The 24,743-nt window shown below is 43.5% G+C and overlaps 2 protein-coding genes across 6 annotated transcripts in view; one reads left to right on the top strand and one right to left on the bottom strand.

The window, feature by feature from the left end:
- The window catches only part of MCM9 (minichromosome maintenance 9 homologous recombination repair factor), a 42,261-nt gene that overhangs the window by 10,737 nt on the left and 6,781 nt on the right, over positions 1-24,743 (bottom strand). For 4 of the 5 annotated variants that reach the window (XM_077300950.1, XM_077300986.1, XM_077300959.1 and 1 more), the window contains 5 exons: positions 22,509-22,590; positions 20,416-20,616; positions 17,379-17,504; positions 15,734-15,853; positions 576-750 (listed from right to left, as the gene is read on the bottom strand). In XM_077300950.1, coding sequence (XP_077157065.1) covers positions 576-750; positions 15,734-15,853; positions 17,379-17,504; positions 20,416-20,616; positions 22,509-22,590 — 704 coding nt within the window. The remainder of the gene's footprint in view (positions 1-575; positions 751-15,733; positions 15,854-17,378; positions 17,505-20,415; positions 20,617-22,508; positions 22,591-24,743) is intronic. The other variant, XM_077300968.1, reaches the window with a different exon arrangement.
- Positions 4,319-13,870, top strand: ASF1A (anti-silencing function 1A histone chaperone). The gene is made up of 4 exons (XM_077301001.1): positions 4,319-4,728; positions 8,819-8,934; positions 11,064-11,240; positions 13,408-13,870. Exons 1-4 carry the CDS (start codon positions 4,620-4,622, stop codon positions 13,618-13,620), a joined length of 615 nt encoding a protein of 204 aa, XP_077157116.1. The 5' UTR covers positions 4,319-4,619; the 3' UTR covers positions 13,621-13,870.

The following is a 24,743-nucleotide window of genomic DNA, read 5'->3' as shown; positions in this document are numbered from 1 at the left end:
CAGGAACAAACCAGAGGTGTTTGAGAGGTTTCATTTGGTTCTAATCTGCAGCTTTAAAAATTTGAGCCAAGTGAAGTGTGTGGTATAAATATTGTAACCGAATAAATTAAAAGTGTACAGACAGAATACTTAGTCAAATAATGTGTAAATCTCCAGGCACACACAGTTATTTGTGGTAATCAAAAACTCGGGGAGTTGGGGGGGGGGAGGGACAACAGATGGCTTACAGCTAGTGCTGGTTTTTATTTTGCTGCTTAAGTGCAATGGCTTGATTTTGCATATTTTTGTTTTTAATTAATTGGCTTTGCTTACAGTCTTCCTACTGTGCATTTCTAAACAAGCATGGCACAGAGACACTGTAGGAACAGTTTCACTCGGACAAGTTGTGTCACCTGCAGGCAGCACCACCCAGCCCTCTTCTGCAAAATTATATGCCTTCTCTTTTTACTTAGAAGTCTCACCCAGTTATCTGTAGCTTTGACAAGCGAGAAAAAAATAGCCTCTGCACAGTGGGATGAAGAGATCAAAAATAGGCTGCAGATGCTAATTCATCACTCATTCTGAAAGATACTTACCCTGCCTTAGCTACACTGATGGTTTGTTGTTCCATTGCCTCATGAATGCTAGTTCTGTCATGTTCCTTGATGCTGTTAAATTCGTCAATACAACAAAGACCTCCATCAGCAAGCACCAGGGCCCCTGCTTCCAGATTCCATTCTCCAGAGTCCTTCACAGCAGTTACTGTCAAACCTTTCAAATAAAATGTGTTTTTTAAAGCCTGAATGTTACAAAGGATTTTATGTAAGAACACAAAAAAGACAAAGCAGACTGATTCAGAATTTTATGTGAGCAAGGCTTGACAAGGCCCAGCTTCAGTACATGAGATTATAAGGCTAGTAAGCTTCAGTGAAGACCAATACAAACAAAAAAGATGGAAGAGAAGAATTTGGCTCAATCAAGCCAGTATCAGTCTATAGCAATTTGGGGGGCAGGGAGGAGGAAAGAATTAGGACTGACTGATGTCTGTCTCATGATACACATCTTCAGACCTTAAGGTTTGGGAAAGGTATTATTAGACTTTATGGACACTCAACCTCTAATCCTCTCCTATTTATTAAAAATATGTTTATCTCATATTTCCTTATGGCTCTGTGCAGTTTACAAATCACATAACAAATAAGACATCAAAACATACAAAACCCCAAAATAAACTCTCTATACTCCCTCACCCTCCAAAACAGCCTATCTATACACTAATAAAGATGCTAACAAATGACCTTGCAGTGGCTCCTACTTATTTCTAGAGATGTTACACTGTCCCCCAGGACCTCCTCAGGGACCCATTCCATAAATTTGGAACTACAGTAGAAAAGGCAACAGTTCTGACTGGTAGCAAGAGGGGTCTCTTTAGTGGAGGAAGAGCAGTAGATGGCAACCTGAAGATCATAATCAGCACATGGGGACAAGTTGGAAAGAGTTCCCTCTAATTAAATGCTTCCTAAAGACTCTTTCAATTAAGAAAGGAGTATAGTTTCTAACAGCTTATACCCTGGGAGTGGACTGCACAGTCCCATTATCCCCTTGTACATGGGAAGGAGGGAGGGATACAAATGCCCCCCTGGGTGGTAGAGCATCTGCTTGGTCTCAATCTCAATCCCAAACTCCTCCCACTAAATGAATGAACTGGTAAGTAATTTAAAAGACCTCCACTAGGGCACCAGAGAGCCTCTTGCTGCAACACAGGGGATACTTTGATGGGCCTATGTTATAAGTCAACATAAAGTAACATTATGTATATTCCTTATACTGCCCAAGTTTGGGGTTAGACAAACAGCCTCCTGCGGATCCCTGGCCCCAGAGAAGCACATCGGACCTCAACAAGGGCCAGAGCCTTCTCGGTCCTGGCCCCCACCTGGTGAAACGAGCTCCCTGAGGAGATCAGAGCCCTGCCCAAACTTCCACTGTTCTGCAGGGCCTGCAAGAGGGAGCTCTTCCACCAGGCATTTGCTTGAGGCCGACCGACTCAGAACACCTGCTGGTCCCCCCAGACACCTGCCCATGACTCTCCCAAAGTTACTGTTAATTGTTATTATATTATAATTGTGGTTTTGTAATCTTTTGATGTTTTATTGAAAGTTGTTTTGATGTTATAGTCTGTATAATGTAAGTTATAATGTTTTGTGTAAACCGCCCAGAGCTGCAAAGAAATGGGCAGTATAGAAATCTAAATAAAGTACTACCACAGCATGCAGACAGATGCTTGCAAATGTTCAACATGAAAGACTGCCCTGATGAGGGCTAAGCATCCTCATTATCTTCCAGGAGACATGGAATGTTGTGGGCAATTGAGAGTGGCCTGCTAAGGTCGCAAACACCTTGGAGGGGAAGATCTGAGTCAGAGCCAAATTTCTCCATCATCTACTCCCCCTTCCAATTCTTCATGGGCCCTCAGTTTAATTCAGTGTTTGAATGATGGAGGAAATGACAGGGGCCTTACTGAAATCAGCAAGCCCTGTAGTTTTCTACAAACAGCCATCAAATGAAGCATCATACAAGTTAGAAGATGCCTTTCCGTACAGTGTAAAAATTGCTGATTTTCTTCAGCGGTTACCAGAATAGCTTGAGAAAAATAAAAATGCAGCAGCTCCCACTCTGCTACTGAAAGCACACTGAAGTTTGCTTGGATTCTGGTCACTATGACTATCTATCCTACATGACAAAAGGAATGGTAGTGTTTCCTACAAAGTGTAGGTTGTTCCCTCTTAACAGCTGCTTAAGAAGCCCTTAAGGGCTTGGGGAAGATGCCTTCTTCTCTAGGGCCAGCCCAAGTCATACACCTCCACACACCCCAAGAGGAGGCAGAAAGATAGCACAATGAGGTGCAGGGTCTCTATTTCACTCTTCTTCTGGGGATACAATGTGAGTAGCAGATCTGCTGCCTCCCATCTGTGCTTTTCTTGCTTATCTATAAATAAAGCAACTACTATTAAAAACACCATAAGTCTCCAGTGATCTTTTTCTTTTTTCTTTTTTTTTACAAAGGGAACCACTCTGGTAAATTGTCTCATGGCACAGAGAGGGTGTAACAATATGCCTTAAAAAGGCATGTACCTTACACAGAAAATTTACATGGACAACAATACTCTTTGCACACTTTTCCACATTCAAGACCATGACAACAATGTTCTCACATGCCATCCAAGTAATTGGAAAACAGCACATTTTCAGCAATGATTGCATGATCAATGCTAAGCACAGCACCTAATGTAGCACCTTCAACAATATCCTTTGAGTCTGGGTTTGGTGTGTAAGATTAAGCTTGTTGGAATATGCAAGATCTGCAATATGCATAATTGAACAGAATATAAAATATGTCCTGCAGGGGGCATTGGAGGAGACATATTTAGCATTGTTAGAGTAGGAACTTCCTGATAATTTTCAAATTATCTCCTCCAGTGTACTGATTGGCTCAATGGGAGACTTCCTACTGCTTTGAACACATTTCTGGAGAAAACAGCAATTATTTTGTGAGAACTAAAGGGTGTGTGTGTGTATGTATGTATGTATGTATGTGTGTATGTATGTATGTGTGTATATATATATATATACACACACACAGCACATTGTTAAACTATCTGATGAAGTGGGTTCAAATCTACAAAAGTCATTAGACTTCAAGGTGCCACAAGAACAGTTTATTTTTTTGGTGCCTGAAGAGAAACTGATGATGGTGCTCCCTTTTATTCCACCAATGTAGAATTCATAGTCAAAACGACTCCCTAGGATTACTTTTTTTGGTGTAACAGTAATTGCCCTCTGGTGTAATGGTTATGAGTGTGAGACTCGGATCTGGGAGACTCAGGATCAAACTGCAGTGCAAGATTGCTGGGTGGCTTTAGACCAGCCACACTCTCAGCCTAATCTACCTCGCAATGTTGTTGTGAGGATAAAACGGAGAAAAGGAAAACGAGGTAAGTGGCTTCGGGTCCCAATGCGGGAGAAGGCAGGATAGAAATGAATCAAATAAATGAAATATTAGTTTCTTCTGGAAAAAAGAAACAGCACACCGGAAAACATGACCCCCCCCCCCTCCCCGTCGTTACGGACCAAAGGACGGGGAATTTATGTTCTTTGCGCCTCTGTTCCTCCGGCGCCTTTCTCCTCGTTGCAAGTATCGCGCCGCTTGTTCCAGACCTTTGCCAGCCTCTGGGCCAGCAGGTGGAGCACCAGCTAATATTTCCCAGTCCATTCGAGCTACGGAAGCCCATCTTGCTCTGACAGGGAAGCTTCGGCTACAAGAGGCGGGCCGTAGCTCAGCGTGCAGCCAATGAGCGCCAGCGCTGCCAGTTAACCGAGCAGAATGGGTTGTAGTTTAGTGGAATAGGAAAGCTGCAAAACAGTGCGGAGTGGGCTTGCAGAATTTAAAAAAAAAAAAAAAAGGCAAGAGGGGGACACAAAAAAATAAGGGAAGAGGAAAAAGTTCTCCAACTCACATCTCTAGCCGCCTGCTGCTTTGCTCGCATTCCTCTCTGCAGAAGAGGAGAATCCCTCGGACTTTGTGGGGCTGCGGTTACGCGCCGCCACTATTGTTCGAGATTCCCCCCCCCCCTCCAAAAAATATGGCAAAGGTTCAGGTGAACAATGTAGTGGTGCTGGATAACCCTTCTCCCTTCTACAACCCTTTCCAGTTCGAAATCACCTTCGAGTGCATAGAGGATCTGTCGGAAGGTGAGTACAGTTTCGCCCGCCGTGCTTTTTGGGGCGCTGGACGAGCCCTTTCCGGGCTTAAACTTTGCCAAGGCCTGCTGCTGCCGCCGCCGCAACAGTTTTCGCCTCCGCCGGATGAAAGGGGCTGGGGCTCGCCGGGCCCGGGGCTGGGGCCCCGTCGGGGGAGCGGAGGCGTCCGGGGCGAGTGGGTCCTCTACCGCGCGAGCGGAGGGCAGCCGCCGAGCCCCGGCCACGCAATTCGCCCAAGGGAAGCGTTAAGTTGCAAGGAACTTGCTTGAGCGCTGCTAGCAGCCATGTTGCCAGCATTGTGATGTTCGGGGGCTGTCGGGCGCGTACGCGAGAGAGGAGGGCTTAGCGAGAACATCTCGCGTGCCTCCGGCTCAACGCAAGAGGGGCAAGGCAGCTCCCACAAGTTCACGGGCTTCCCCCTTTCCTGGCCAGAGGGCTGAAGAGGGGTGGGAGTCGCTTTCCCCCGTTTTTCAAAACCATCCCTACGTGACTGGTAACATGCTGCATGTACAGCCGAAAAGCTGTCAGCAAGGACGCCGAATTAGCTTATAGCCACTTTTGGGGGGTGGGGTGGGGGGACTGTTTGCAAATATACTATTTAGGCTTTTATAGGGCTTGTTGACATCTATGACAAAGAATGCGTTTCTGGAAACTTTAAAAAGTCTCCAGGGCAACATATCACTGCCCCACTCTTGAGTGTTGCTTCCTCAGAAAAAGTGGGGTGTGCTGATGCCCACAGTGAGGTCAGCCACTTTCCCTCCAGAACCAGGGCAGGCTGAACCATCTGACTTCCCAAGTTAGGCCCACCCATTCAGTAATCTGACAGGATTATATATACTACTAAAGACTAAAGTCTTACACAAGAACTAGCTTCCAGGCTGCCATTATTGGAAAGGATGCTCTCAAGTGTGGAACTGTGGTGCAAGGCTGCTTCTTACAGGAAGGTTTTGCAAACTGGAGCAGGGTATTTTAGGGGGGCATCTGCACACCATCCTTTAACAGTTTCCACCTGTGCTTTACTGATTTATCCCAACCCAAATTTTGCATGATCTCTTTGGAGAGATTGGAGCTGAAACACTTTTGGATGCTCTCTGAATGGGAAAATGCTTTTTTTTTTTTTTTTGCTACTCAAGTACCCCTGTGGCTTCCATTTTCCCCACATCTGAGGGCTTTTTCAGGCTTTAAAAATTAATCAGCAATTGATGTCACTACAACACACTAGTAAATTATCTATTACTTCCTCTGAATTCCCAGCTTTCTTTAAAAACAACCCACAAAAACCCTCTCTAGACTTTTTGTTGAGGAGATATGACTTTCCCTTATATTTCTACAACAAAAAAGAGACTAGAGGCATAAATATTAAAAAAGAAAGTTGGTTATGCAGAGGAGCCAAAAAAATCATTATAGGAAGGTGTCACCCCAAGGGTCAGACATGACCCAGTGCTTGCACAGGGGATACCTTTACCCTTAGTGATACTCTATTGCTAATGTTAAAAAGCAACAACAACGGCCTTGTGCCACTGGGGTTCAGTGTTGGGTGGGGAGATTTGAAGCAAAGAAGACACAAGAAAAACTACCTTGTGGATGCTTTGTTGCCATTGCCTATGCCTTTGTACTCACAGAGGTATAAAAGCACCATTAAGAACTGTCAGCCTGTGGCAGCAGCCCCAGTCTAAGCAAGACTTACATACAGGTGTATGTGCATACATAGTTAGAAGTAGTAATAACTCAAAAAGAAAACAGTAATTATCTGGGGTGCAAACTTAAATGGACTCCAGGGAATGGTAGAGGACAGGAAGGCCTGGAGGATAATTGTCCATGGGGTCGCGATGGGTCGGACACGACTTCGCACATAACAACAACAACAAATTATCTGGGGAGGAGGAAGTTAGAAAAAGTATTGCTTTCTCCCATGAAACTGATTTGTACAAAATCAGGTACAGTTCCAGATTGTTAGTGGGAAGGCCCTTAGGCCAAGAGTGCTGCGATGAACCCTATTTGTGTCCCCCTTCCTGCCTCCCCTGCCACCTGTAAATCTTTCATCCTTAGCTTACTTGCCAGCCCTCACAACATCTGTGCACACACCACATGCAGCTGGGAGAGCAAGTGGGGGGGGGGGGGCAGGCAGGTGGCAACTGCCATGGGCCCTGCAGGAAATCCTGGGCTCTAGCCGCTGCCTCACTTCAGCCTATGCTAACCCTGTTCAAAACGAACCAAGCTGTTAATGGCTGCCTGAAAACAATGCCTCATAATAATGAGCTCTGGGTTTACTGGATTTGTGGTATATTTTCATGTTCATTTGCTGACAACATTGATAAATTTGAAGCAATGTGACAGGAACATCTCTAGTAATTCTAAGAATTAAGAAAGGTGGTAGAAGGGTATAATTGTTCTATTCTCTTCCCAAGCCTATTTATTGGATTGGAAGGAAGCCTGATCTGCAGCCCACCTGAGGCCAAATCCTTGGTTATATGAGCTCATCTTATTCACTGGGGGGGGGGGGGGGGTTGAAATGGACCCAGTCACCTGTAAAATGATTAAGAGGCCTGGCTATTAATGATCTAGACATAAAAGAAGGCTGTCCTATAGAGTTTTAGAAAAATATTTCAAAGGAAATTTCTGCATCAAATTGACAGAAGAGCATAACACAGGCTTTCTCAAGCAGGGTTTTGTCAAACTCTGGGGGTTCTTGAAGACCTTGAAAGGGTTTCCTTAATGGGGCAGAAGTTAATTAATTTTTAATATATTTCTTAAATATTTATTGGTTGATACAACCACATATGGTCATGTCGACCCGCCCCCTCCCACTCCCAAACTGGCCAATGATGGGCCTGGAGGAGGTGGAAAGGGGAGGGGCCAGGGTGGGCATGTACACAGCTATGCTTCCCAACCATATTCTACATGATTGCACCACTTCTGGGGTTTCTTGAAGCCTGAATAACTTTTCAGGGGTTTCTCAACAGTAAAAAAGTTGAGAAAGCCTGGCTTTATGAGAGGGCAGAATTAGGATGAGTGGGTTACTTAATCTTTCAAAGCACTACAAATGTTTATAATGTAGATGCCCATAACTACTGACTCACCTGAACTATTCCACATTACTAAGATACAGTAGTATTATGGATAAAATTCATACTTGACTGAGGCACTACCCCCAGCCTAATTTGCTTCATATGGTGTATGAAAATAAAATGAGGATGTCTTGCAAGTCATCTTGCGTTGGTAAGACAAGGCCTTTCAGTTGTTAGCAGCTGTACAGCTGTGGTTTGGGAAACTAATTGGCACTTCAGTGGCAACTCATTTAGCAGTAAATTCCATTGATTTTTACAATACTGTATTCTAAATGCATGATTATAATGTCTTGAAACCTAAAAAATAAATTATTGAGAGTGGGAAGGTCCAAGTGATCCAGAATGCAGCAGCTTGGGTCCTCAGGAGGAGTCTCTCAACTGCTTTGCCTCCATAATGGAGCCTGAATCATGTTCAAGATTCTGATTCTTACATTCAAAGCCCTAAATGGTCTGGAATCCTTGTATCTGCAGGACCACATCTCCCATCTGTCTCCCAATGAACACAAAGATTAAGTAGTCAAAACCTACTCAAGGTCCCTGGCCCCAAAGCAGTAAGACTGACTTTGACCAGGGCCGTGGCTTTTTCAGCCCCGGCCTGATAAAACACTTCTTCCTGATGAGATCAGGGCCCTCCAGAGGGCAAGTAAGACAAAGCTGTTCCATCAGACCTATAGTGGAGGCCAGGAAATAAGATCAGGAGATGATGGTCTCCTTGCCTTGAAAATCCATCCACTTAAAGGGAAACCTCAACATGATTTGCACCCTCAGGATACAAATGTTAATGGAAAGAGAAGTGGCTTTTAAGATTTTAAAACCCAATTATTGCATGTATCTCTGATTGTTTTAAATGTGTATAAATTTATATGGATTGTTTTTAAGGCTTGTTTATCCCACCCTGAGCTGCTTAGGGAAGGGCATATATATTAATAATAATACCATGTAATGGGGGGTAAAGTGAAACTAGTATTTACATACTGATTGTGTACTCTAAAGTTTTTCTTATTCTATTCTAGATTTGGAATGGAAAATTATTTATGTGGGCTCAGCAGAAAGTGAAGAGTATGACCAAGTTTTAGATTCTGTTTTGGTAGGCCCTGTTCCTGCGGGAAGACATATGTTTGTATTTCAGGTAGGCCTCTTTGTTTAAACATTGCAAATACTACCAGTGGTGTTTATGTTTTGATACTGCTCTTAAAAAAAAAACCTACATCATAAGTTGTCACAAATCAGCACTGCCACTTGCTTAAGAGGTTGGCAAACAGTACAGATGCACCGGGACAACAATGGCAATAATAAATCAAGGAAAAGTCGTCTCTCTTCAATTTCAGGTTTTTTTTTAATTCTTCATATAAGTCCCAACGTGTTTCACCTGTTGGCTTTATCAAGGGACAAATATAAGTGTTTCAAACACACTTCTTATATGCAAAAAACTTGTCTCTTGAATAGGTCGTATTAATCGCAGCTCTTAGCTAATGGCATTGTCCTGCTTTACCAATGTTAAAATCTGGTCACCTTAAAATAGCTGCTTCTTCTAAAGATAAGCAGCAGCTTGCCTCCTGTATGGAGGAAACTGCTAAAGTAGATAACAAAAGGGAGGTGAACTGATTTTGGAGTTATAAACTCTTCATAACAGAAGATATTTTATTGTGATACTTGTAGGGGTGTTTGTTGATCAGGCCAACTATATTGTGTATGCACATTTGGGGTTGTGTGGGGTGACCGAGTGGCTTTCTCAATGGGCAGAGTGCTTTCAATGTGAATTCCACCAGAGTTGTGAATAAAGCTGCAAGAGTTTATGCTATTAAGGAACACAAATCTCTTAACCCTCTGACAAACTATAAAGAAGTATTGGTCACAAGTGGAAGTGATTATAGTGACATTCCTAATTCAGAAGGAAGAAGACTCACTTTACAAGGCTGCATGTTGTAAATACTCTGGATGAGTTTGTGTAAACACTTACATAATTCCTCCCTTTTATCCTCACGACAATCCTGTATGGTAGGTTAGGCTGAGTGAACTAGCTTAAGACTATCCAGTGAACATCCATGGCATGATTGGTCATTCGTACCTGCCTCTTCCAGATATAGTAAGACACATTTAATCACTGCACTACGCTGGCTTTCTTTGTCGTTATTATATACCATGTACATAATGGGCCCTAAAGGAACTAGGTGTTAGCCGCTTGATAGATTAAGCTGACAAAAACTCACATGGAGAAATTCTTACATGTGAACTGGTGTGGAACAAGTACAGGAGTCTGTCTGTACTGTTAAAGGTACATCTATGAGTTTGGAGGCTATTTTTTTAATGCTGTCGGATCAGGGATAACTTTACTATAACTCCAACAGTATTATGAATTATTTGATCTGAAAACTATATAATAAAAGTGTGCTATTTTAAAGTTATTTGACACTACTTGGCGTATCTGTATTTAACCTGAAAAATGACAGGAAACTATGTCTTTGCAATTGTCTTAAGATAACTTTTGGTGCTATATGACTAATATTCTACATCAAAGTCAACTGGATATTTGACACATTTATTTATTTGATTTTTATACCGCCCTTCCATACGGCTCATACCTTGTATGTCTTTTTCCTCTACCGAGGCAAGTAGCAGCGGGGGGTGGGGGAGGAGAGAATGACTTTCATGGGGGTGTGGGGAAATTAAGCCTCCATTCCCCATTACTCTGGGCTAGATCCAAATTGTACATATGGCTGCTTTTTAAGATTAAGTTGCACATCTTGAAGGACATGGCTAGCTTGGTCTTATATTTGACAATTAGTTTTGTGGCTTGTGACTGGACCCATCACATACTGTAATTCGCATGTGAGATGTCTGCAGAAGAATTAAGACAGAATGGGCTCAAGGCATTTCATGGAGGATTGGAGGGGGAGGAGAGATTGAATCCTTGTAAAAATTAAGAGTGAACTCAGAGTAAATCTAGGGCCTGAACAATAAAAGGACAATGTTAATTAAAACATACTTGAAATGTTTTCTAGATTTGAATGTGACTGCTACTTATCCATTGATCATTTATGTACTATGTCAACAGTGCCACCTTAAGCAGAGCTATGCCGTTCTATGTCCATTGAAGTCAGTGGCTTTGAAAGGTGTATCTCTGCTTATGGTTGCACTGCAGAACTCCTTAAGTATATGATGCTTACTTTTAAATGAAATTTAAATTAAAAAGTGGAAGAGCCTTAACTAACACTGGTCTAATTGTCCCCTATCCCCCCCCCTTTTTTTTTACCATAGGCAGATGCTCCTAATCCAGGCCTCATTCCTGATGCAGATGCTGTAGGAGTTACAGTTGTATTAATCACCTGCACCTACAGAGGTCAAGAATTTATTAGAGTTGGCTATTACGTAAACAATGAATATACTGAAACAGAATTGAGGGAAAATCCTCCTGTAAAACCGGACTTTTCTAAGGTAGGACATGCTCCATGCTGGCAATATGTGACTTCAGTTACATGAGGAATAAAATCAGCAAGTCACAGCAGCTTGACAAATCACATTTGTCAAAGAAATTTGAGAAGTCTAAGAAATCTGAAACGGACTGTGTTCATCTGAATTCACCTTGAGTTATTAATTAGTGATACTGCTATACTTTGGATTGTTGTCAGACTTCAGTTACTAAAATGGCTGCCTCTCTACCAACTAGCACTGGATGACTTTTTAGCATTCTGTCTTTGGATGACTTTAAACCCAGTCATATTGCTTTTCTATTTGCTGAACTGAGGCTGCAATCCTAAGGATATTTTTTCTAATAGCAAGCTACATTGAATAACGGTGGCCTAGCTTTTGAGTAGGCTAGTTTAGGGGCACTCCCTTAGCAATTAATCAGTATAATTCTGACCGTGGAGCTGAGTCCATGCTCAACCCCCATTCATGTATTAATGCTGGGTTCTGCCACTGAGCATGTGTTACAAACGGTGCATGTGAATCTGGAATTACATGATCGATAGGGCTTCTATGCAGGTTTATGACTCAGTGTTACTTTGTTTTGCCCTGACTAGATTGCTCGGGCTAGGCTGGTCTGATCAGATCTTGGAAGTTAAGCATGGTCATCTCTAGTTAGCATTTGGACACAAGACCACTGAGGAAGGGTCATAGAGGAATGCAATAGCAAACCTCATCTCAATGTTTCTTTTCTTGAAAACCCTCTGGAGTTGCAAATACCAACTGTGATGTGACAGCCCTTTCTACCACCACCACAACTTTCTGTAGAAACATTATCTGAAAGCATTAATGATGAAGGCTTCTTTCTTCTCCAGACTTTTAAAGTTTCAGTTTCCAAAAACAAAATGCCCAAATGTGTTAAATCTCCAGTAATGTGAAAATCTGACCTACTTAATAGTGGCTTACACCTGGATATCTAACCCATTCTGCTTTTCCTATTTGTTCAAAGTAAGAGTAAAGCAATGATATTACTAGACCATCCCAGATAGCCCAGGCAAGCCAGATCTCATCAGATCTTGGGAGCTAAGCAGGGTCAACCCTAGTAGTTGGATGGGAGATCTCCAAGAACACTGGGGTCATAACATGGAGCCAGGGGATGGCAAACCACCTTCCAATGTCTCTCGCCTGGCTGCTAGAGAATCCTAGGATATCCTGCCGATACTACCCATAAGCCATATGATAAATAAATATATTGCTTGAATATATTCAAAATTAAGAGTATGGGTCTTTAATATGGCTAAACTAATTCTAAAAATATAGCTGTTTAAGGAAGGTAGTGTGCGGAAAATGTTCCGTTTAATTTTAACAAGCAGACAACCCCTTTAAAGAATTGTTAAAAGAGACATCATTTGATAGGGGTGGTCATTCAGATCTGAGGCAAAGACATACCTGAAAAATACCGGTAGGGCATTTTACAGGTATATTTGAGAATTTAAAAAAAATTTAAAAAAATATCCAGATTTTCCCAGGGAAACTGGGGTTGTTGTTGGTGGAAGAGGAATCCAGAGAAAATTCCAGATTCATTCGATAATTACTGATCGATCCAAGAACAGCAAGAGGCAGGAGCAGATTGTTCCCGTTTCTCAGCTGTTTGTCAGGCTTCTGCCATCCCTTCAGATTTTAAAGAGGCTGCAGAAAACAGCCCCCTCTGGTTTGGGGTGGGCTGGCTTCTCCTGCTGCCCAGTTTAAACTGGCCTGCAAGAGAGGACAGCCTAGGATCAGCCTCAGTTGGGGCTGGCTTCTCTTGCAGGTCAGTTTAAACCAAGCTATTTTTTTTGTAAGCCTGGAAAGGGCAGGGACCTCACTGGGGTACGAAGCTCTATAGTCTACCCTCCAAAGCATCCATTTCCCCAGGTCCCGCTTGGAGGATGGCATCCCTATGCACAAGCCACTTACTTTTTTTTTAGATATGTCACACAACAGTATGAAATGGAAGAATTGCCTTATTTCTGTTTGTGCTGTCAGCATTTTCTGTAAAGCTGCACATAAGACTTTTACTACACAGAACTGAAGATTAAAAGTAGTACCATTTAAAAATAGCTAAAGATTAATTTTCCTGTCCTGAAATCTGTATGACTGCTTTCAAGTCCTGAGTAATTAGTGTAATTCTGAAACATCAATGAACTTTGTTTTCCAGCTTCAGAGGAACATTTTGGCATCAAACCCCAGGGTCACAAGATTCCACATTAACTGGGAGGACAACACTGAAAAGCTGACAGATGCAGAGAGCAGTAATCCAAACCTCCAGTCACTCCTTTCTACGGATGCATTGCCTTCTGCTTCAAAAGGGTGGTCAACATCAGAAAATTCACTAAATGTTATGTTAGAATCTCATATGGACTGCATGTGACTGATGACCCTTCCTTCCAGTGCTAAGTATGTGTTAAATTGTGTTTAGGGGGGGGGGGAGCCCACACCATAACACAGACCGTCTCCAGCCAGCACCAGAACCTCTCTCCTGGAGTTACATTTAAGTTACCTATTCAAACAATGTGAAGACTTTGTTTTAAAAACAAAAAAGCAAAAACTCATATCCTGTAGAAAGTTTATAAGGGAAAAAGTATTTGAGTGGATGTATAAATAAAACTATTTTTAAGTAATTTGCTGATGTTTTGTTGAGTCCCTACTAAAATTATGAAAATGTGTGTGCTCTTCATGTTAATATAAATAGCAAGAGGAGGTATGTATATTATTAGAATTTTAATAGATATTCCTCATTTATTTTAAATATATATATATATGCACAACAATGGCTTAACTGGCAACTATTCTGAATATAGTAAAAGTCTGTAAATGTTGTTAAAGCACACATTTTAAAAATATGTAATTTAGGGGATGGCCATTTTAAACTCTTTCATTTGTGTCCTGAGGGTAGCAGTATTCCCCCCCATTAATTGGAGTAAGTGGGGGGGGGGGATGCTGTTTGAGAAACAAGCTCCAAATCTCCTTGGCACACAGACCTGGGTATATGTGGTTCTAGATTTGAACTGCCAGAATATCACTGAGCAAAATCTGAAGCCCCCTTCCCACTTTAGTAGCTTTTCCCCCCAACAGAAGAGCTACTTAAACTGGAGAAAGGTTACAGTCTTTGCTGAGTGGATTCACCACACTAATTCCAACCCATCAAACACAACTCTGGTTTTCATCCAGCAGAGTCTTGCACAGTTCTCAGTTTCCCCAGAGCAGCACAACTTATCAGCCTACAAGCCACACGCTGTGTGGTCTGCCAAGTGAGTGACCCAGCCTCCCTTTATCCCAGCCTCCCTTGGCAGGCCACTATACAACTAGCATAGTTCTGTTAGCAGCAGGTCGCAAAGTTTTTTTTTTTCTAAACTGACAAGATTATTAGTGGGGTAACAACAAACACTTCCAACTCGCAAACTCTTATGTTCTACTGGACAATGACTTCTCCCCATGTGTGAAAGAGATTAAAAGTAAATTTAAAAGTCAACTCATTTAAATGGCAAATGTAACATAAAGGGTGGGTTTGTTTGAGACTTCAGATGCAGCCTGTGGCATCCTATGTCACTGATTACTGAACCACTTTCAGCATTTATTTGTTTGTTTATTTATTTATTCAGATTCAGATGGAACTGTGCCTTTAGCAGTGGAGCAGGCTGATCAGCCAGTGGCTGCTACTACCTGCATTCAACCGCAACTTTTCCCCATCCCCACTTTAGTTGAGAAAGAAGCATAGGAGCTTTAAAACAGGCAGGATGAGATATGAAAGCTTTCAGATACTAAGACGATGAAAAATGAGAATTTACACTAGAAGAATGTGGGGCAGCTGAGGTACAGAAGCAATTGGGTCCTCAAATGGGAATGGGTACTGGTGGTTGCAAAAGAATTTTAGCAGGCCACGAGAAACTGCAGCACACTGGGGATGGATAGTGTGAGATATTTATAGAAGTAGCAAAAAGCCTGGCGCAAAAAGAAAAACAAAAAACCCCAAAAACAGGCTGTAGCCCCCCCCAACCCCCCGAGCAACCAGGCGTTGTTGAACCCTGCCCCAGGCGGGGAGGAGGAGCGCTGGCAGGGTGTTCTTGCTTCCCCCCCCCCCCACACACCCTGGGAGGCTCTGGCAAGGCCGTGGCACGGCTGCACCATAGCAAGGACCAACCGGCATCCCAGGGCTTCCCTCCCAGCTCCAGCTCGCTAGCTGGCTCAATTTCCATGGTCAGGCCAGTATAGTGGGTTGGCGCTTCTTCCTGCTGGAAGAAGTTGGAGGAGGAGTGGGACAGCCAACTGATTAGCCATTCGTTGGACGGACAGCTTATCAGGTAGGTGATGAATCAGTCTAAACTCCTCCCTCAACCCTAATTGTGTTTTATTTATGTTACAGATTTAAATACTGAGTTTTGGTACAGAAAATTATGAATGTGGCTGTTGTTCATGAGCTCAGGGGGGGCATTTATACGTATTTTAGTAAGCTTCCCCTGGATTATCATGTGACCAGAAATTACCTGCACTGGTGGATCCAATTCCTGCTGTAAGTACAGATCGTGGGGTAATCTTTACAGCATATTTCAGAAACTGAGATTTCCCTGTCCCAGGGTCTCCAACCAATAAAAGATGAGATTCACCTTGTAGGAAAAAAAAAACAGACATTTTTGCCAAAGTGATAACTTTATATGAAATCTATTGTTTCCCGTGTAAAGTGAAGTATACATATCTTTAACCACTCCTGCGGAGCAGATTAAATAAAAGGGTAAGGGCAATGTGAGAGGAGATAGCGGCTCCCCATTGGCCACTTGGCCCAGCCTCGCTTGCCCCAGCTGGGGAGTCGCCGCGCAGACACAGAACGCTGGCTGCATGGTGAGTCCTCTGGCCGGCTTCTCCTCCCACTAGGGAAAGGGGCAGGGACGCCGTGTCAAAGACGTGGCGTCCCTGCTCTTTTTCCACTCCGGGTCCCTTCCTCAGGAGCCTTCTGCCGGCCCCAGGGCCACCCTTGCGCCGTCCAGAACGCTGCCAGGGTGCCTCTGGCCCCAGCAGAAGGCCGCGCCACCTGCCACCGCTCCACTGAGACTTCTGGCGGGCCCAGGCGCTCCCTCCCGGCCTCCTGGACGCCGCGAGGGAGTGCCTGGGCCTGGCAGCAGCCTCTGCCGCCCACCGCCGCTCCACTGAGCCTTCTGCTGGGCCCAGGCGCTCCCTCACACTGTCCTGGACGCCGCGAGGGAGCACCTGGGCCCGGCAGAAGCCTCCACCACCCGACGCTGCTCTGGAAGGCCTTCTGCCCAGCCCCTGGGCCCGGCAGAAGCCCGTGCCACGCGTACACACACACACACACACTGCTTTTCCCCCTGCCCACCCCACCTTTCCTCTCCCTTAACCCTACCCTCCGGACCCACTTCTACCCCCACAAACACACGCACACACACACACACACACACACACACACACACACAACCATCTCCCTCCCACTTGCCCCTGTACTCACCCGCCCCTTCACAGACACCCCTCTCCCATCCCATTCTACCTATCTCCCTGCCTGCCTTCTTTCCTTCCTCTCTTTCTCCATCTCCTTCCTGTCTCTGTCTCTCCCTCTCACTGACTTCCTGTCTTACTTCCTTGATCACTTCCTGTTCTTCTCCCTTCTACCCATCCCTTCAACCACCCCTTCCCTTCCTTTCTCCCTCCCACTCCTCCTACCCTCTTCTACCACCCTTCCCTACATTCTTCCTCCTCAGGCACTAGCGCCCGCTGATGTCCCTTTACAGCCGGCTTAATTTCTAGTACATGTATAGAATTCAACATGTGTGGACCCCATAAACGGGAGCATTTAAAATCCTTTTTGCTAGCGAAGAAGAAGAAGGAGAGCTGGCTTTTTGTACCCTACTCTTTAAAGGCCAAAAGAGTCTCAAAGCAGCTTACCCTTCCCACAACAGACACCCTGTGACTGAGAGAGCCCTGAGAGGATTGTGGCCGGCCCAAGGTGACTCAGGAGTGGGGAATCAAACCCAATTATCTGGTTTAGGTGCTGCCACTCAACCACTGCACCAAGCTGCCTCTCATAAGAATTGCTTGTAAGTATTTTATAATATGCTGTACATTAATCTCCTATGTGATGTGAAACAGGCTCAAGGGAGGAACAGGATTTTATATACTGACCTCTAACTCGAGTGCCTGCAGCATCTGTTCTCTGAACACCCCCTGCAAGTACCATGGCTACTGCCAGCTTTACCAGGTACAACCCAAAAACCTGAGGGCACAAACTTGCTAAAATTTCATTCCTTCCTAGAGAGAGGAAAGAAAAACCAATTAATAGCATTGATATACTTTTAGAGATTGGATGAAATTACATAAATTAAATGTTAGTTCTGACTGATGGTGAGAAATGATCACAGAAAGACTGCAGACGATTTATAGAATCATAGAATCATAGAGTTGGAAGGGGCCATACAGGCCATCTAGTCCAACCCCCTGCTCAACGCAGGATCAGCCCAAAGCATCCTAAAGCATCCAAGAAAAGTGTGTATCCAACCTTTGCTTGAAGACTGCCAGTGAGGGGGAGCTCACCACCTCCTTAGGCAGCCTATTCCACTGCTGAACTACTCTGACTGTGAAAATTTTTTTCCTGATATCTAGCCTATATCGTTGTACTTGTAGTTTAAACCCATTACTGTGTGTCTTTTCCTCTGCAGCCAACGGGAACAGCTCCTGCCCTCCTCCAAATGACAACCTTTCAAATACTTAAAGAGGGCTATCATGTCCCCTCTCAACCCCCTTTTCTTCAGGCTGAACATTCCCAAGTCCCTCAACCTATCTTCATAGGGCTTGGTCCCTTGGCCCCAGATCATCTTCGTCGCTCTCCTCTGTACTCTTTCAATTTTATCTACGTCCTTCTTGAAGTGAGGCCTCCAGAACTGCACACAGTACTCCAGGTGTGGTCTGACCAGTGCCGTATACAATGGGACTATGACATCTTGTGATTTTGATGTGATGCCCCGGTTGATACAGCCCAAAATGGCATTTGCCTTTTTTACCACTGCATCACACTGCCTGCTCATGTTTAGTTTACAATCCACAAGTACCCCAAGGTCTCGTTCACACAGTGTTACCTAGAAGCGTATCCCCCATCCAGTAGGCATGTTTTTCATTTTTCTGACCCAGATGCAGAACTTTACACTTATCTTTATTAAATTGCATCTCATTTGCCCATTTTTCCATTGTGTTCAGATCTCGTTGAACTCTGTCTCTATCTTCCGGAGTATTTGCCAGTCCTCCCAATTTGGTGTCATCTGCAAACTCCACCCCCTCATCTAGATAATTAATAAATATGTTAAAAAGTACCGGGGCAAGCACCGAGCCCTGAGGTACCCCGCTACTCACCTCTCTCCAGTCTGATGAAACACCATTGACAACAACTCTTTGAGTGCGGTTCTCTAACCAATTCCCTATCCACCTAACGACTTGAAAATCCAGATTGCAGTCCTTCAATTTATCCATCAGAACATCATGGGGAACCTTGTCAAAAGCTTTACTAAAATCCAAGTAAATGATGGATGATGGAGCTCTGACACATAGAGAGAGTTTTTTCCTCCATTAAGTAGAAGAATCTCTGCAGATGTATGGTTACTTCTTTGAAGGGAAAGGAAACCCTTGAATGTGTATACCTGAAGCCACAGGGAACTCTAGAATGTGGCAACAATGTATCATACATATTATCCCATGTATGTATGTGAACTTGGTTTCTCTCCTTGCTCACATAAACACCACCAAGATACAGATAAAGCAATATGTCTCTATCTATAGAGCCTCTTGTGGCGCAAAGTGGTAAGGCAGCGACATGCTGTCTGAAGCTGTCTGCCCATGAGGTTGGGAGTTTAATCCCAGCAGCCGGCTCAAGGTTGACTCAGCCTTCCATCCTTCCGAGGTTGGTAAAATGAGTACCCAGCTTGCTGGGGGGTAAACGGTAATGACTGGGGAAGGCACTGGCAAACCACCCCGTATTGAGTCTGCCATGAAAACGCTGGAGGGCATCACCCCAAGGGTCAGACATGACTCAGTGCTTGCACAGGGGATACCTTTACCTTTACCTTTATGGTTGAACAACTAGGCAGACACCTGTTTTCTTACATGTCACAGCCTGGATAAGAATGTAAGAAGACCAACGGTCCATCTAGTCGCGGCTAGCAGCCATGACTCTAGCCCCCTTTTAATGCTCATGGCTAGCACTATGTCCACTGCCAGTGATTTCCACAGTTTTATTACTTATTCAGTAAAGTATTCCTTTCTGTCTGTCCTGCCCCTATTACCCATCTACCTCTATTGTTATGGCAGAGGAAAAAAAAGTTATCTTTACCCACTTTCTCTACCCGCCTAGAAAAGGTGCTCCAACCTTTAAATCACGTTGGATGGCCACTTCTGCTGTTTTCCCAGCTCTGCCATGCCTTTTGCAGATATGGCAATCAGAACTCTACACGGTACAATACAAACCAGGATAGCTCATAATAGGGTGCCTCTTTCCACATGCCACCTCTGTAACTATGCCTATCACTTAAAATAACCGTGAAGTGAACTAGATGCCATACACTTCACATTAACACAGCTGAGAATTGAACATGACACCTCCGGCACGCAAACTGTACACTATGTCATGGAACTATGAGTCATCTCCACAATATGGCAGTACTATATCTTTACAACATTGTCAATGGCAAATGGCAAAATTATCAGAAGGCCAATATCACACAACAGTCCCAGGTTAACCACTAAGTGGCAGCCATGAGAAAGGTAAATAATGAGCTTAGGAATTATTTCCAGGAAGTATCTATGTCACTTGAGCAACCACAGTGTGCACAGTGTTCACATTAATAATGGGAGAAAAGCTTGCATTTATCTCAAGTGTAAATTTTAGCCCTTTGATATTTCCAAAAACTAATTGTTACCATAAGAAATGGCTTGTAGAAAGTATCTAACAAACAGGTATCAGACAAGTACAATAGAACCAACAGAGATCAAACTTTCCTGTGCCTTATTGAGACAGGTTTGAGAAATTAGGTGGGATCTGATGTTAACACAATCAGGCACCCCAGGAATCATATCTAAATCACCAGAGAATGTGGCTTAGCAGGAAGGGGACAGACACCACAAAGGTAGTGTTTACATGAGCTCACTATTTCCCCCCACATCTTTCTCTACAAACCTGCTAAGGGATCTCTCCTATGTTTCCCCCAAAAGTCTTCAAATTCCTTGCGAACCTCCTCATCAATTATAAGTCCCGCCAGCTGTTCATTGTTCACTTGAATGTAATTGGCCTTCAAGACAATTTCGACATCACACCGTGCATCTTGGTGAAAAGGTTTCCACCTCTGCATTACTATTCCATAAACTGTTATGTCGTCACCTAAGAATAAAGACAAGGCTCATCATGATAGGCATGAAGGGATCACAAAACTAGACTATGTAAAGCTGCCTTTTGCTGACAGGCCATTGACCCACCTGACAGGCAGTAACTCTGCAGAATCAACAATTTCGGGCAAATGTTGTCCCCATCTTCAAGAAGGGGGAAAAAGTAGGATCTGGGTAACTACCGACCCATCAGCTTGATGTCTATAGCTAGCAAAATTTGAGAACAAATCATCAGTCAGTCCTTGAGCAGCTAGAGGGGATGGCAGTAATTACTAAGAGTCAGCATGACTTTTTCAAGAACAAGTCATGTCAGACTAACTTTATCTCTTTTTTGAGAAAGTTACTAGCTTGCTAGATCATGGGAATGCTGTGGACACTGGAGTGTGTCCAGAGGAGGGCTACAACAATGGTGAGGGGTTTGAAGACCAAGTCATATGAGGAAAGGGTGAGGGAGCTTAGTTTGTTTAACCTGGAGAGAAAGCGAGCAAGAGGTGATGTGATAACTAGGCTTATGCGATTCGGCCGCTTCGGCGGCCATTCTCTCTGGGCGCAGCCAGCGTGGCGCCGCGGGGGGGGGGGGGAGGGCGGTGCCAGCAGTGGCGTGACAGCGGGCACAACCACGCAGGCACGGAATTCCTTGCCTGCGTGGTTGCGCCCGCTGTCATGCCGCTGCCGGCACCGCCCCCCCCCGCGGCACAGCGCTGGCTGCGCCCGGAGGGAACGGCCGCCGAAGCAGCCAAATCGCACAAGCCTAGTGATAACCATCTTCAAATACTTGAAAGGCTGTCATAGAAAATGGAGCAGAGTTATTTTCTGTTGTCCCAGAGGGTCAGACCAGAACCAATGGGTTGAAATTAATTCAGAAGAATTTTTGGCTAAACATCTGGAAGTTCCTGACAGTTAAGAGTGGTTCCACAGTGAACAGGCTTCATCGGGAGGTGGTAAGTTCTCCTTCTTTGCAAGTTTTTAAGCGGATGGTAGATAGTCATCTGACAGAAATGCTGATTTTATTAACTTTGGCAGTTTGTGAGTGGCAGAGCAGGAAGGGATGTACCAGTGTTTGTTTCTTGTGGCCCTTCTTTGCAGACCCAGGACATTGCCAATTGCCCCCGTGGGATGGTAGGTTAATTTCCTCCAGGCCAGGCTGGATTCTGGAGATTTTTGGTGGTGGTGGGAATCATCTGGACATGAAACTGGGGTCACTGTGGGTAGGCAGGTAGTTGTGAGTTCCTGCATTGTGCAGGGGCTTGGACTAGATGGTCCTGGATGGTCCTTCCAACCCTATGATTCTGCGATTCTATGTCACACCTTTCCCATGATTAACTCTGATTGATGACTGCTAACATCTGCTTAAGAGCTAAAGATACCAAATGCAATCAAATTGATGATAAGACTGATGATGATCTACTCAGGACATTTTTTTTTAATCTTTTTCTTTAGATTTTTTTTAATTTGCAGATGTTAACACAGAAGTATGCTCAGGTGCAATTTTTAAAATTTATCTGCATACAAAGCTTTTTTTTAAAAATCAGCATTTCATTCTATGGGAGAAACAGATTTTTATCACACTGACAGAGTGATAATGCTTGTCTTAATCTGTGGATACAATATTCAGGGAACATTTCAGTAAAAGATTTCAAAATAGACTGTAGGGGCTTGGAAACTTCAAATTGCAAAAGTTATATGATTTGCTGCAATGACATTTTTATCTTGTACCAACACAATGATTTTAACATCAACGAAATAACATGACATAAACATTTATGCTGTCAGACAAGTCCTCAATAGTAAAAAGACTGTTTAGAAAGAACACTAGTCGTTTGCTTTCTTCAAATATGCACAGTCCTAAGAAAAAAAGATATAAAGAAAATATTTAAAAGTGCTTACCAGATTTACAACTGTCAACTAAGTCATCTTCAAGAACGACCATCATAGAACGAGGGATACTACCAACCGCTAGCCTTTGAACCTAGATGACAAAAATATTTTCATAGGAAATCTGCTGGCTGTCCTGCATGCCAGCCCTGTAAAATAAACCCACAGAAGCTGCTAGCTTGCATGCTCATAAATTTATGCATTAGCTGTTCAAATTATAAATCTGTGTACATCACTGGGAAGTGATTATTGCTTATAGAGCAATCATAAAAGTATCTATTTATAAGCCAATAAACATTGCAAACAGATCCTGGATATGTACTACAAAGAAAAGTTTACAAAGCCATGGTCTTGTTCAGGATTTTATACATCATATTACCTGTCTCAGAATTCTCTAATTTTAATGCAAATCCACATTTTAAGTGGATTTTATTTTTCTGTGTTAGATGAGTCACAAATGGGGATTAAGATTGCAGGGAGAAATATCAACAACCTCAGATATGTAGATGATACCACTCTAATGGCAGAAAGTGAAGAGGAACTAAAGAGCCTGTTGATGCGGGTGAAGGAGGAGAGTGCAAAAGTTGGCTTGAAACTCAACATCAAGAAAACAAAGATCATGGCATCCGGCCCTCTCATTTCCTGGCAAATAGATGGGGAAGAAATGCAGGTAGTGACAGATTTTATTTTCCTGAGCTCCAAGATCACTGCAGATGGGGACTGCAGCAAAGAAATTAAAAGACGCTTGCTCATGGGGAGGAAAGCTTTGGGAAATCTAGACAGCAACCTAAAAAGCAGAGACATCACCCTGCCAACAAAAGTGCATCTAGTCAAGGCTATGGTCTTCCCAGTTGCAATGTATGGCTGTGAAAGTTGAACCATAAGAAAGGCCGAGCATCAAAGATTTGAGGCTTTTGAACTCTGGTGCTGGAGAAGACTCTTGCGAGTCCCTTGGACTGCAAGGCGAACAAACCGGACAGTCCTAGAGGAGATCAGGCCTGACTGCTCTTTAGAAGGCCAGATTCTGATGATGAAACTGAAATACTTTGGCCACCTCATGAGAAGGAAGGACTCCCTGGAAAAGAGCCAAATGCTGGGTGCGATTGAGGGCAAAAGAAGAAGGGGAAGACAGACAGAGTCACTGAAACAGTCAGTACAAGCTTAAATGGACTCCAGGGAATGGTAGAGGACAGGAAGGCCTGGAGGATCATTGTCCATGGGGTTGCGATGGGTCGAACATGACTTCGCAAAACAACAACATTTTTCTGCGTAGATAGAAAAGCTTCATCAAAGAGAAGCATGCAAATGAGTATACTGCTCCATGAAATTTTGGCCATAGTGACAATGAAACTTGTCTTTAATCATAAGTATTTTAAGTAAGGTTGACTCAGCCTTCCAAAGGTTGACTCAGCCTTCCATCCTTCCGAGGTCAGTAAAATTAGTACCCAACTTGCTGGGGGGTAAACGGTAATGACTGGGGAAGGCACTGGCAAACCACCCCATATTGAGTCTGCCATGAAAACGCTAGAGGGCATCACCCCAAGGGTCAGACATGACCCGCTGCTTGCACAGAGGATACCTTTACCCTTTACTTTAAGTGTATTAAAATTAAATGATTTATTTCACATTTCTCAGTATCTGCAGCAAAGTTATCTGGAAAAAGACTGATTAGATTGCAACACTGAATGGTGCTGGTATTCCTGGGTTAAAGCATACTTAATAGTTTGAAGTAACAGTTTACTCCAGGTATTGTTGCCTACTAAAAACTGTTCTTAAAAGGATTCAAAACTGACATTTTGCTGAAGCATGAAAATTTAATCTATAAAATGGAATAAAATACAGTGATGATTGTTGCACTGCTTATATCCATTAGGAAAAATTCAATCATGGTATGGCAGGAGAGCAGAAAGCATTTGGAATAATTTCTATACTTGCATCTAGTTTAGTCCATTGGCCAAAGCAGCATTCAATACATCAGAATTTGTGCAGGCACTCTGCCAACTTGAGCAAGCCTCACTGTCAGTTCCTAGTCCCCCAACTCTACAATTATCCACTTTTAAAATCCTGCACTCATAACTTGAATTCTGAAGGTGGGTAGATGGGTAACCACGTCCCACATCAGTCAAAAAGGCAGCATCTCCAGCCCTGATTTTACTGCATAGAACTACAACTAGTGGTGCAGTTAATATCAAACAGAGGGGGAAAAAACTGAGCTTATCCATTAATTGCTTAAGCAAATTAGTATCC

Source organism: Paroedura picta, chromosome 1 (assembly GCF_049243985.1).
Source record: "Paroedura picta isolate Pp20150507F chromosome 1, Ppicta_v3.0, whole genome shotgun sequence".
In the NCBI taxonomy this organism is placed as follows: Eukaryota; Metazoa; Chordata; class Lepidosauria; order Squamata; family Gekkonidae; genus Paroedura; species Paroedura picta.
The sequence above is the reverse complement of the archived record's forward strand: the minus strand, read 5'-3'. Positions and strand labels throughout refer to the sequence as shown.